This window comes from Solea solea, chromosome 10 (assembly GCF_958295425.1).
Source record: "Solea solea chromosome 10, fSolSol10.1, whole genome shotgun sequence".
NCBI lineage: Eukaryota > Metazoa > Chordata > Actinopteri > Pleuronectiformes > Soleidae > Solea > Solea solea.
In genome coordinates, this window is record NC_081143.1 from 2,617,130 (window position 1) to 2,630,356 (window position 13,227).

Below are 13,227 nucleotides of genomic sequence, written 5' to 3' on the forward strand. Positions count from 1 at the left end.
AAAACACTAGTTACTTTCTAACAAAGATTTTGAGTTTGATTTATTTGAATTTGGAGCTGGTAGAAGAGGCTATAGTATAAGTTAACAAATTATAAGTTATTTTTCTGATTTAACAGCAGGAAAAATGATCTTTTGAGGTATATTTGTGATTTAAAAATGTCCGCCTATAAAAACATGTTGTAGATTAACATTAAAATGATTATATTAGTATCACTGATGCTTTCATGTGGGGCTGCAACTGCAACTATTTTCATAGAAATGCGACAACAACTGATGCACATCTATAATGTGTAAGTAAGTAACTGGATTAAAATAATTTCCTGTGAAATCATTTGTAACAATTGCAGTAAAAACGACATAATTAAGTATAACGTGTTTGTATAGTTTAATAACTTTTATAAGTTGCATAAATTGAAATATTCCAGTAATGTCAAGGTTCTTCAGAACTATGCTTGAGACTATTACTTTGTATGCAACGCTAACAATTCACGACAGAAGCATCAGTTGTTATTGTTTAATCGGCTCTTGTCCCCATGACACCAAAGATCAGCTGAGAGTGACCAGCTCAGTGCTGGTCAGGCTGCTGCTCCGTGCTGAACACGACGCCTTGAGTGAACTCTTTCCCGGAGTGTCTCACGACTGCCAGTGTGGCGAGGGGGTGGCATTCCAGGAGGGAGGTGATGTGGAATGGCACAGGTCATGTATGAAGCAGCCTTCCTCAGCATGTGAGCGAGAGCGCTGCAAAGAAGAGAGGCAGGTTAACAAATGAGTGAGGAAGGATAACAGGACTTTGTGGCCCTCAGAGACGGAGTGAGTCGGGATGTTCTGCCAACATATCGTCTGCCAGGGTGAAGGATGCACACACACACACACACACTGTCATCTCTCTAAAGCTCCATTGCTAGCCTCTGTAATGGCTGTGTGTGTCTGAGCAGGAACCCCACTGAGCTGGCTGGGGTCCAACACCAAGGTCTCTCACCTCACAGGCTGGGCAGGGGGCCTGGAAGCTCCGGAGTTATTCCTGTGCATGTGCTCAGGTTCCACCTCTCTTCTCCTTTTGTCTCATCCACCCTCCTCTGGCCCATCCTGGCCTCCTCTTCTCCCTTATCCCCCTCTCTGGGACCATGTGGCTGATGAGCCCGTCCTTCAACTATCAGCATCTTCTATTATCTGTAATACACACACACACACACACACTCACATAGGATTTGTGTAAGCTTGCCTGTGAATCTGTGTGGCCACAAATGTTAAGGTCACCTTCATATACTGTTTTTCACATACAGCCGCAGTATCCACTTTATTAGGAACACCCGCTTGTTAATTTAAATATAAAATGAGTCAATCACATGGCAGCAACTCACTGGATTTAAGCATGTAGACACGGTCATGACGACCTACTCAGACGATGTAAGTGACTTTGAACAGGCTGCTCTGAGTATTTCAGAAACTGCTTCAGCGGTTTACAGAGAGTGGTCAGAACTAGAGAAAAAACATCCAGTGAGCAGCAGTTCTCTGTGCAAAAAATGTGCATTTTAAATGCCAGAGGTCAAAAGAGAATGGACACACTGGTTTGAGATGAGACAGGTAACAGTAACTGAAAAAATGATTTCTTAAAACCAAAGTATGAAGACAACACATCTAATAACCAAGGATATTATAGTTAACGAAAACTAACAAATAGGGAAAAAAACATTGTCATAACTGAAATAAAAATAAAAACTAGAGTTTTTTTTTAAAAGCTTAGTTTTCATCTTTGTAAATGAATTTCATACATATACATATATACTGTACATATAAAGTGTATTTAGTTTTTCTCTGCCGGCAATTTTGAAAGGTTGTATTTGAGACACAATACTTTTTTAATTATCACCGTTTTGAATCTTGCACCTGGTAAATGCTCCATGATACAACAAACTAAAACTAATAAAAACTAAATTAAAACTAAGCATTTGTGATAAAAACTAATAAAATCTAGCACAATCTCAAGTTGTGTAACTTGTAATTTAATGGTGTCATTTTGACATTTTCAAATATTTAAGCGTTAGCAAGTGTAAGATGAATCTGTCATGAGTGTAAATCTGCTGATGGTTGTTTTAGTGTGTGTTAAAACCATTGAAACTTAATGAAGCCTCCTTCAGTCTCAGGACACCCATCCATCACACACTACAGATGTTAAGCCTAATTTTGCCACTAGGGGTCACTGTTCGCAAACCAAACAGTGTGTGGTAGTCTGAGGGAGCGCCAGTGTCCTCAGCATTAATACTTAAACTTCAGGGTTTTTTGCTGTTTTGGTTTTTGGTTTTTTATAATCCAAACTTTATTGGCAGTATAACTTAAACGTCAGTGGTCGGAGTAAATTAATTGTTTTTCCAACATTTAGATGTAGGTCATTTTGAACTTTAAAACATATATGAATAAGAATTTAGTAATATTACAAAGTTTACACATGAATCATTTATTTATACTGTCAGATATTATTACTGTTATTCTCTATTCATAATTCTCTCACCCTGCAACAGAGCTGTGGCCACAGCCTCCCACAGAGGTCTCACTCTGACCACATTTTCAGGTCACAATAACTTGTGAGGACTAAACGTGCACTTTATCACCGTCAAAGACATCAAGTGTAACTTAAAGTGAATTGATTACGCCAAATAGTTTGTAACTCCTGTGCGCATGCGTGGAAATTGACGCCCACTTTTTCCCCCCCAAGTCGAGTGGAATGTCTGTTAAAGACGATCTATGAAGCAGAACTTAAAATGTACTCCTTACATTTGAAATCCCTTTAGTATTAAATGAAGCAGTGATTTGTTTCGCGTTATTGTTCCTTTTAAGATAAATACAAACATAAGCAGCGGCATTGAGTGAAAACAGACACCCCTCTTGTAATGACACATAATGGTACGGTCTGTCAACGTCCTGCGCGGGAGCGGAAAGCGTGCGTCTGTGTGACTGTGCGGAAAAGGAGCCGTGTATTGTTTTATTCTCCTCAAAGTACGCGCGACATCGAGAATTCACTCCACTACGAACATTACTGAGGTAATTTCCACTCTCACAGAGGTGAACACGGGGGGGGGGGGGCTGCTTTTACAGCCTGCGGTGTCGTGGATGAGGAGGAGCTCGTGTCTCTGTCACGATGGTTCAGGTGGTGTTTTCTCTTGTTTCTGAGTGTCGATGGCAGCAGGTGGAGGTCACACTGTGAGTGTTTACACTGACGACTGTCATGTTTGAATGATGTTAGGGGGAGGGGCTCTGTTCACCATGATGCCTGAGCAGCTTCACCTCTACTGTATGTGTTGCACGTCATCGACCAGTGAGCTGTTTCTGTTGCCATGGAGATGTATCGTGTGCAGCTAGGTTGAAGTAATAGTTGGTGTCTTATCTCCTCGTGCACGTCTATGAGTTACTGTTGATGTCTGGATGTGGAATGTGCAGCCACATCTTCCCCAGGAGCTGCACCTCCTTATCCCATCTTACATGTATAAAGTCAGGATGGAGGTGTAGTGGTTAGTGTGTGTGTGTGTGTGTGTGTGTGTGTGTGTGTGTGTGTGTGTGTGTGTTTTCTCCAGGTTCTCCTGTTTCCTCCCACAGTCCAAACACAGCAGATTTAGGGATGAGGCAAATTGGACACTCTAAATTGAGTTGGATGGGTGTTTGTCTGCGTGTAGCCCTGTGATGGACGAGTGACCTGTCCAGGGTGTACCCCGCCTTTCACCCTATATCAGTTAGGATATAGTGCCCCTCATGTGGAGGAGAAAGTGGTAGAAGATGAATGAGTGAGTGAGTGAAGTCAGGACGGAGTGATTTAAACAGGTCAAACCTGTCTTTGTCTGTAATCCTGAATCTCTTTATTCTGCTTTTGTAACACAGACCTTTTGTAATGAATGTGTCTTTATTTTGCAGCTTGTGAACACCTTCATTATGGCTCGAGACTGGAAACCCGGTGATCTGATTTTTGCCAAAATGAAGGGCTACCCTCACTGGCCTGCAAGAGTAAGTGTGCAGCTCATTTACAGGCAAAGTAAGACAAATGATCAAGCTTTTAAAGGATAGATTTTTCTTCTGTCCGTAGAATACAGAGCACATAAACACTCACATAGCACACTGTGTAAAGGCGGGGCTTCAAAGAGTACAACATGTAAAGTTAATGCAGACAAGAATGATTACTTGTGATGTGAAACTGATGCTGCTGCTGAGTTATAAAAAATGATGAACACGCACACTCAAATACATCCTGAGTCCAGATCTGGATCAACGCCACAATCTAGTCTACATCCCTGAAATATTCCCTCCTTTTTCTCCTGACCTGCAGTCCAAAGATATCCAGTGTAATGTATAAAGTCTGTGTGGAAATGACGTATTTCTGACTTCAGACCATGAAAAAAGGACTATTGATTATATTGTTCTCGAAGATTAATGCAATATTTTCCATTGGTTAAAAAGGCTTATTGAGAAAATAATAGGAGAAAAATGGAAAATAATTAATAATTATGTTGAAAAAATAATAATCACGATTACTCAGTGACTTGAAAACAAATTCAATTTCTTCCACATGTAAAAAAAAGAAAAAGTGGCTTTAAACATGAAATTTTGAACCACAAAACTATAAATGATTGTATATATCTTTACTGCATGTTTAACCCAGGGATTCCACTGAATGCCTGGGTTCTATTTTTGCCAGATGATGAGCCAGACAGGAAGTCAAACACCATTACAACATTAAAAGTGTTTTTTTCAGAATAAAAGCCCCCGTGTTGTAATAACCGTTTTTGTTTCAATTATTTTGTTTTTGTTATCGTTTTGTTACCAAAATCGTCATTTAAAAAAGAGTGCAGCTACACAACCTAAAACACAGCTCAGTAAAAAGGATCACAGGTATATTTTTAGTTCACTCCTGCTTCTCTCCACTCTCTTACAGATCGATGAAGTCCCCGATGGTGCCGTGAAACCATCCAACATCAAGTTTCCCATCTTCTTCTTTGGCACCCACGAAACGTCAGTCATGGAAATAACTTGCATGTGTTTTTGAATGTATGATGACGTCGTATATCTCCATCCTGTGTGTTTCTCTAAACACATTAATGTTTGATGAGTGTCTGAATAGAGTTACACGTCTGCGTGTCTGTCGCTGTAAACATTCTGCATTTTTAATGCTTCAGGAAGCATCACACGGACATGCGTCCTTACATTGATCTGGTTTTTTTCCAATAGAGCCTTTCTCGGCCCAAAAGATATCTTTCCATACCAGACCAACAAAGAGAAGTACGCCAAGCCCAACAAGAGGAAAGGCTTCAATGAAGGATTGTGGGAAATTGAGAACAACCCAAAGGTTGAGCTCACTGCACCCAAGGTATGTCCTACTCCAAAATCATCTTTTGATATTTATCCTCCAGAGGCGGTACTTGGGCTTGGATGAACTGTTCCTCAGAAGTTGCCCTTTGTCCCTTCCTGTTGTATTTTTCTTCCACTGTTGACGTAAAGTCAGCCTTGCAGGGGTTTCTCATGAAGCAGCTGTTGACTTTTGTTATCTCCCCCTGATGAAGTGACTAATGCCTGATCGTCTTTGAAGTCATTTCAGTGTATTTCCTATTCCAGTTATTATTATGTCACAGTTCTGTTAAAAATAAAACCCTGCTTTAAGATTCTTATCCGTGTGAAAACTGTGTGATCATCATCAGACGCTTGCTTAGTCTTGCTCAGGGAAATATGGCGAGGCTGGTTTTCATATTTACAAGGAATGAAGCATTTGATTGTTAACGAGCAACACTGCATAGCTGCTTTCAGACATGCACGGACTTCCAGAGATTCTGCAGACATTGACATTTGATTCATGTTTATATGAATGCACATTTCTTCTGCTGCTGACTCCCTCTAATCTCTGGATATGGTCTGAAGGAAAATGTAATGGTGTGAAAATGTAGCAAGAGAATCTCCAGATAATCCACAGTGAGTGACTGTGTCCGTATCCACTGGCCTGGATCCTCCAGAGATTCTCCTGCTGCTGTGAACGTGTGCAAAACACGACAAACTCTCCGGACATTATTCAGAGTTCATGTCTGAGAACAGATTCAATGATTTCATGATGGTGACTGTTTTGTTTTCTGTTTGTTTGAAGCCGCTTCCTTTCACTGAAAAGGATTCAGACAGCAGTCCAGACGGAGAGGAAGAGGCAGACGACAAGGGGATCAGATCCAAAGTACGTGTTAGTTTCCTCCTCCGTGTCCACACTTGCTTGTACCTGTGTTGTCAGCTTCTCTCTTCTTTTGCTGTCTTTCTGCTCTTTATCTAACGTGTGTGTGTGTGTGTGTCTGCCTCATACTGACGTACATATGGCATGGCAGGCAGCCACTCACAGTATTGATATTTGTGTCATTACTAGATCCAAGAGTAGTGTGTCTTTCTACATAAGGATACTCGCTAACTTTTCTCCCTTTCAAGACTTGCTTACCCCACCGCACTGCGTCCTATGCTGTCTCGGGTGCATTCAGGTTCCAGGAAGTGAGGCTGAGCAGGAGAATGAGAATGAGGAGGAGGAGGAGGAGAAGGAGCAGGAGGAGGAGGAGGAGGAGAAGGAGAAGGAGAAGGAGAAAGGGTCTCTGATCTCTGAGCAGGGTCCTCAGAACCAGGATGTACGTACGTTGCATGCTAGGATACCATAACGCGGTGCAGCGTGTCAGATTCCTCCTCTGCTGGAAAGGTTGCATGTGGCAGTTGGTGGTTTGTTTGTTTGTTTGTTATGAACTTTAAACTCTTGTTAGACCATGTTTCTCTGGTGGTGGGTGTTTGGGTGAAAGGTTCAATAATATCACGTGAGGCCCAGTGGACATTTAATTCATGTCTGTGCCTGTGCCGTCACTAACAGGGAAGTGTTTTGTGTGTGTTTCACCACCCTGACGGACTCGCGTTGGTGCTTTTTTCATTTCCCTCTCTTCACTCTGTCCACATAATGCTAAATTCCTCTGTCGGCAATGAGCTGCTGTAGCTTTACTTTTGCATGGCTTTGTCTCTGTGCTCTCTGTGGAGAAAGGTAAGTGGTTTCTCAGTTACATGTTTTATTTTCCCTCAGGTTTGTCCTTAACTTTAATGGTAACACTTTCCCACTGGGTATTTCTGAGAGTGACGTCCCAATGACATACAGAAGTTTTCTTTCTAAGAAAGTCTCACTGAGAAGGGAGGAGACGCAGATCATCTGAGGAAATATATCTGGCAGCGACTTCCCAAAATTTGCAGCATGAAATTAGGAATGCCTGAAACCAAAATAGTGTTTTCAGTGGAGACATCACTGCTGACATGAAGCCCAACATTAACAAAGGTGTCACACTTTAGGGTGCAGCTCAGAACGAAGCCACGGATGTTCTCAAACAAAAGAGAGGACGCAAGAAAAAGGTTGGTAGCATCTCTCGGTCGAGTCACTCGTGTCAAATGTTGTTCGCTTCATCATTTTATCATTTTCCTATCATTTGTCTCCAGAGTGACGCTGACCAGGAGGCGGAGACAGAAGATGCTCCTGTGAGTCCTGTGAGTCCGTCAGGTAAACTCCGCTCCATGGGATGCTGTTGACTCTGGTTCTGGAGTCATTTATAGCACATAACGCACATTACATCGTACATTACATCCACTCCCCTTGACTCTCATTCACTCTGAACGTCTGTGACACACCTGATTCAAACAAATGGGTCGTTTATTATATTTGAATCGGGTGTGTTTGAGCGTGCAGGGCAGTGGGTCCCAGAGGACCAGGACTGAGAAGCACTGACCTAAGGACACGACACACTCTCAGCACTGACATGAAAATAGGGCAGAGAAAGGGAATGAATGAATGAATAAATAATGGAATGCGTTCATTAAAGGCAGCAAATAGCACCACAGACTAGGGCTATACATTTTCACTGCTCCACCAATTCAATTGGATTACAATTAATATCAATAACGAGCAGATAAATAAGCTCAACTTACTCTACTTTCATTAAACATTTCTTTACAAGTGTAATTGAAATGAAAACTAATGCTTCTAAACTGAAATGTTGGTGTGTGTGTGTGTGTGTGTGAGATCAGGTGGAGAGGGTCCCAAACGAAGAGGCAGGAAGCCCAAAAGTGAGAAGCTGCTTCTGCAGCAGCAGCAGCAGCAGCAGGACCAGCAAGGCTCAGGAAGTGAAATGTAAGCACATGAATATGAACACACAGTGCTACAGTATCACCGCTGTACAGACTGAGCATTCAACCGTTCTGCTCCAAACCAAGCTTGCCCTTACGTTTGCATTCTTAAAACACTTTCAGGGACACTACTGAGTTGGACAGAAAGAGAAAGAGGGGACCAGAGGACAAGTCTAAGAGCGGAGAGGAGGACAAGAGAAAGAAGAGGGAGGACAGCAAAGGAAAGGACGCAGAAGTGAAGGAGCCTGAAGCCAAGAAGAAGAAGCAGTCCAAGGATGATGGCTCCTCCGGGTCTGACGATGAGGAGGCAGGTGTCGAGTCAATGCACAGACATCTTCATCTGCAGTCAACTAACAAGGATGACAAAGTTCTCATCAATCTTTTTTATCAACTGTCGTCGCAGAAAAATAAAAGCAGAAAGAAACAGCAAAGCTCAGAAGTGGACAAAGACGCTCGGCGGAGGAAAGCAGATGAGTTAAGAGAGTAAGTGTTGATGACGATGATGATGATGTTAAGAATATAATAACTAATGACGAACTCATTACAATGTTTTACTCACTCGCAGGGTCAGCAAAGACGATGGGAAGAAGAACGAAGACAAGGCGGGAGTTAAGAAAAAAGGTGAGCGCCATCATTTTACAAATGAATTAAAATTGAAGTGTCATGTTTATACTAATGGGAGATAATAGATTTTCAATGGGCAGCACTTGTAGTCATCTTGATTTGCACAGCTGAACATTACAAAGTGATCCCATAGTCTGCAGATGTTATAAACCATTGAAAGGCTTATCATTATAATTTATAATATCATATATAATTATAATGTTATAGTTTATAATTGTCCTGATCCATGTGTCTCTCTCTGTGTGAACACTGTAGCAGATAATGTTTATCCTTTGAAAGGTCTGTGACCGTGTTGTCTTTCTTCATTCCTTTGTACTCAGAAGTGTCGACTGACTTTAAGCTCCAGCGACTGCACAGTGAAATCAAGATTTCACTGAAAATTGACAACCCTGTAAGTTCATTTCTTCAAATTTAGTCTTTTTCCAACTTGATTAAAGGACAAATGTTTCTTATTTTGAAGTATTTCTAATACAGCGTGATGAAATTTGATCTTTTGCTTCTTTATGTCGCTGTGTATTTATTTTATTGCTGTTGGTTTCTAAATGGTATTAATAATATAATTCAATTAGTGCTGTCAAGCCATTAATACAATTGAGAGATTAATTAATTATGATCTGTAATTAATCTCCTTTAATCCTTTACGAGCAATATAACAGAAGTTCAAAAATGTTTAAAAAGTTTAAAAACCTGATTATGTGTTTTACAAACGTACTTTGATTCACTTTATCACTATTACATTTTTGGTCATATCACAGGCTTTTAAACATTTGACCTCCCGTCCATTTCTTCACTATTTTGTCCCCCTGTCCATCTCTAGGATGTGAAGAAGTGCTTGGAGGCGTTAGATGAGATCAGTGCTCTCCAGGTCACCACTCAGAACCTGCAGAAACACAGTGAACTGATTGCCACACTCAAAAAGGTATGGAGATTAAACTTGAACCAGAGATTACTTCTTTAACTTCTTCTTTTTTTTGAAGACATTTTTTCACGTTTTATGGCCCAAACGAAAATAATCAACAGATGAACAATTATGAAAAGAATCATTAGGTGTGTTGTCACGTTTGTGTGGGAGGTGAGGACGACCTGATTTGTATTAAAACGTTGCCGTTGTCTTTTTGAATTGTAAAGGCTGTTCTCTCATAAGCACTTATTTCAGCAGTACCCCTTAGAGTCCAGCAGAGGGCAACATATAAGGTTTCCTACCATGTCATGTGAGAGTGTCAGCTACAAAGAATAACATGTTTTTGTCTTTGTTATGACTTTATTTCTGTCTGGGACGATTAACCCTTAACTTAAGGGTTACTAGTGAGTAAGGTTAGTGTGTCTAGACCTGATGACAAAAGTACAGCAGAATGTTACAAAGTCCACACGACAAATGGCGTGTTTCTCTGTGTCGGTCAGTGAGTGAGTGAGTGAGTGAGTGAGTGAGTGACGCTTGTTCCTCTTCATGTTGCAGATCCGCAGGTTCAAGGCCAGTCAGGACATCATGGATAAGGCCACTATGTTGTATAACAAGTTTAAGAGTATGTTTTTGGTCGGAGAAGGCGACTGCGTGCTCAGCCAGGTGCTCAACAAGTCTTTAGCAGAGCAACGTCAGCACGAAGAAGCAAAGAAGGGAGCACTGAAGAGAGTCGAGCAAGCCAAGGAGAACACCTCAGGTACTGGTCCTTTAAAGAGACACATCGACCATTTAAATGTCATCATTTCATTCTATCCAAGTGTTCTCTTCCACGAGGCTTTAAGCCTTTGAACACCAATCATGTCATGTTGTTTATTCACGTCAGTAAATCATAACGACCAAAGGGAAAAAACAGCTTCACGGCGAGGAAACAGGTGCAGTCACACATGCTGTAAATGTCATGGTGGAGAGAATTTACATTAGACTCTCACACTGTGGAACCAGTTGATTACAGTCCTCCCAGTGCAACATCTGTACACATGCAAGTATAAAAACACACGCAGACATTTAGCAGCATCGAGTCCATCAAAAGAAAACAAATACTTTTAAAGTTTAAACTGTACCACATACACATTTGAATATTTGAATATTTGAATATCATAACGCTTTGGTTCAAACAAAACTCAGGCCACATGTGAAAGCTGCGTTGACTTAGTCAATAATAAAAGTATTATTAACATGCAAAGAAAAACGGCTCTGACTGAGAAAACACTGCTCCTTCACTTCACGTAAATGGACCGCTGTGTAAACACTGTGTAAACACTGTGTAAACACTGTGTAAAACTGCGCTGCACTTTATTTACGTGACTTTTTGAAGCAGCAGGTCAAACCACACGAACAGGAACTTCCATCACGATCACGATGATAGCAGTTATCATCTAAGAGACACTCACAGGACGTGTGTTAAAGAAAGTGCTGGTTATTAGAAAATCATCAAGTCATAACGAGTTGAGTCCCATTTGAAAACCAGAAGGAGAACAGAGACGTCATCTGTGTTCGTACTGTACTTCCACTGAAATCACCGCCTCTTTGAAAGGTTCCTTTCTGGAGCACAGCGTGCCAAACACACGGAAAATCCTCTTTATCTCCGTGTGGTCGGGAGCGCAGCATGTGTCGTCACATGCCTGTGAGAGTTCCTGCGTCCACACTGGTCTGTGATGCAGCTATGTTCTGTCTCACTGACTCTCTCTCTCTCTGTCTGTCTGTCTGTCTGTCTGTCTCTCTGTGTGTGTGTGTTTCCGTGCACTGCCTACAGACAAGATTTCAAACGGGGACATGAGCCCTGAAGAGAAGAAGCATGAGACAGAGAAGCTGCTAGAAGACGCCTCAGCTGCTAAACATCACAGGTATGTTTCATGGAAACAAAACGTACAGAAACAAAAGTGTGTGATTATCGTCTCCACAAACGTTAAAGGGACAGCGTTCAGGTCATTTTGCTGTGTTTTGTGCGTCTCTTTGAACGCTGGGTGATGTGGCATCAAGGTTTCACATGAAATCACTCAATAATTAGTGCAAATGTCAGATATGAAAAGATAAAACATTTCTTTATTCAAGTTAAACGTGAGGAAACCAGGTCATTTTAGAACATTGAATAATTATGTCCATGTCACCCTGATATCACATATCTTTTTTTTTTTACTACTAATAGGAGATCAGCAATCACTCTTGACACACACACACACACACAAAAGCAGGTGAACATCACTGTAACCAGAGATTACAATGACACTTGCTGAAATGTAAACACATGTAGAGAAGAGACATTTTGGTTGAACACAAACACGCTGGTTCAGCAGCAGCAGCAGCCTCGCACTCCCTCGCGCTCCCTCGCACTCCCTCGCGCTCCCTTTCCTCTGGTTCTGCACCGACAGAGTCTCACAGCAGGAGTCTGTTCTTTCTGTTCTTCTTTCTCTCTGAACTTCTACCACGTGTAATTCTTTTATTCTACGTTTAGAATCAGGATTTGAAGTTTGTTGCAGGACCAGGGAACATAGTAGAAAAGCTTTGTTCTGATTTTAAAATGCTGTGAGACATGAGGTTATGACTGCATCATAATTAACGTGTGTTACTATGTTGTTTAAAATGATGTGTAACAGTTTCAGGACATATTTGCATACAGGAAGGTGATATATTGGAATATGTGGTTACATTATGGAACATTATATGATATAGTTTTGTCCTGAATCATTTCCAGTCACATTTATTCACCTTCGAATCTGTTTTTGTGTTTGTTTGTGTTTGTTTGTTTGCCAGTAGCACCCCTAAAGCTCAGGAAGAGTCCACTTGAGTGTTGTCCTGCTGCCGCTGCTGCTCTCACACTGTCCACACTGGGCTCACTGACTGGGATCTGTGGCCCGGTCCCTCTTGAACACTGGTTTCCAGTTTACTGACACGTTCTGTCGGTTTTGCTGCTTAAAGGCTCCGGTACATCAAACTGCTTCAACTGTGTGACTGACGACCTAGATTATTTTTGTATTTTGTGTTAACTTCACATTTCTGACTTGCATCGTCACAACCGTTGAGAGTTTAACAGTGAAAAGAGAAAAGACTAGAATGATGTTCATCTATAGCGTCGTGAATTTAGATTGTTCTTAGCATGCATTCCATTTTTATTCTATGCTTTGTCATTTCTTACAGGGTTTAAAGATTCTTTGCCACCTGCACCACTTCTTATTACAGCATAGCGGCTGCATTAGCGTGGCTTCAGATGCGCACATAGAAAAGTACACATAGAGTAAAATGCTTTATTCTCCACCTTGTTTAAGTGTCTATTTTAACGTTGCTCTTCCTTTTTTAACATACTGTAGATGTAAATAAGAGTATTTTTGTGTCTCAGCATCCGTTAATAAAGTAGTACATGTCGTACACTTTGTCTCTGATCGTTTTTACGTTGATAGAAATCATGTCTGGATTGTTGGATAAAGAACTGTATATAAAATAGAAAAAAACGTTTTATATAAAAGTCACTTTTGTCACCCGGAAAGTTTTCA

The 13,227-nt window shown here is 41.1% G+C and overlaps 1 protein-coding gene and 1 long non-coding RNA gene across 2 annotated transcripts; one reads left to right on the plus strand and one right to left on the minus strand.

Annotated features, from left to right (window-relative positions):
• Positions 1-527: 527 nt before the first annotated feature.
• LOC131467609 (uncharacterized) lies at positions 528-6,703 on the minus strand. The gene is made up of 3 exons (XR_009241513.1): positions 6,638-6,703; positions 980-1,170; positions 528-738 (listed from the first exon to the last, which is right to left on the minus strand). It is a non-coding gene; the product is annotated as an uncharacterized LOC131467609 (long non-coding RNA).
• On the plus strand, positions 2,874-13,102 carry psip1a (PC4 and SFRS1 interacting protein 1a). Its single transcript, XM_058641611.1, has 17 exons — positions 2,874-3,039; positions 3,904-3,993; positions 4,919-4,995; positions 5,212-5,350; positions 6,116-6,196; positions 6,489-6,629; positions 7,327-7,386; positions 7,471-7,531; positions 8,056-8,158; positions 8,278-8,461; positions 8,558-8,637; positions 8,720-8,775; positions 9,099-9,169; positions 9,596-9,697; positions 10,235-10,436; positions 11,493-11,583; positions 12,491-13,102. The coding sequence occupies exons 2-17, from the start codon at positions 3,922-3,924 to the stop codon at positions 12,522-12,524; spliced, it is 1,554 nt and encodes a 517-aa protein (XP_058497594.1). The 5' UTR covers positions 2,874-3,039; positions 3,904-3,921; the 3' UTR covers positions 12,525-13,102.
• The last annotated feature ends 125 nt before the right edge of the window (positions 13,103-13,227 follow it).

Excerpts from the sequence above, each read along its gene's own strand:
- psip1a (XM_058641611.1), top strand. The coding sequence starts at position 3,922 with ATGGCTCGAGACTGGAAACCCGGTGATCTGATTTTTGCCAAAATGAAG. Across the intron at positions 9,170-9,595 it reads CACTGAAAATTGACAACCCT|GATGTGAAGAAGTGCTTGGA; the intron begins GTAAGTTCATTT and ends GTCCATCTCTAG. Across the intron at positions 10,437-11,492 it reads AGCCAAGGAGAACACCTCAG|ACAAGATTTCAAACGGGGAC; the intron begins GTACTGGTCCTT and ends CACTGCCTACAG.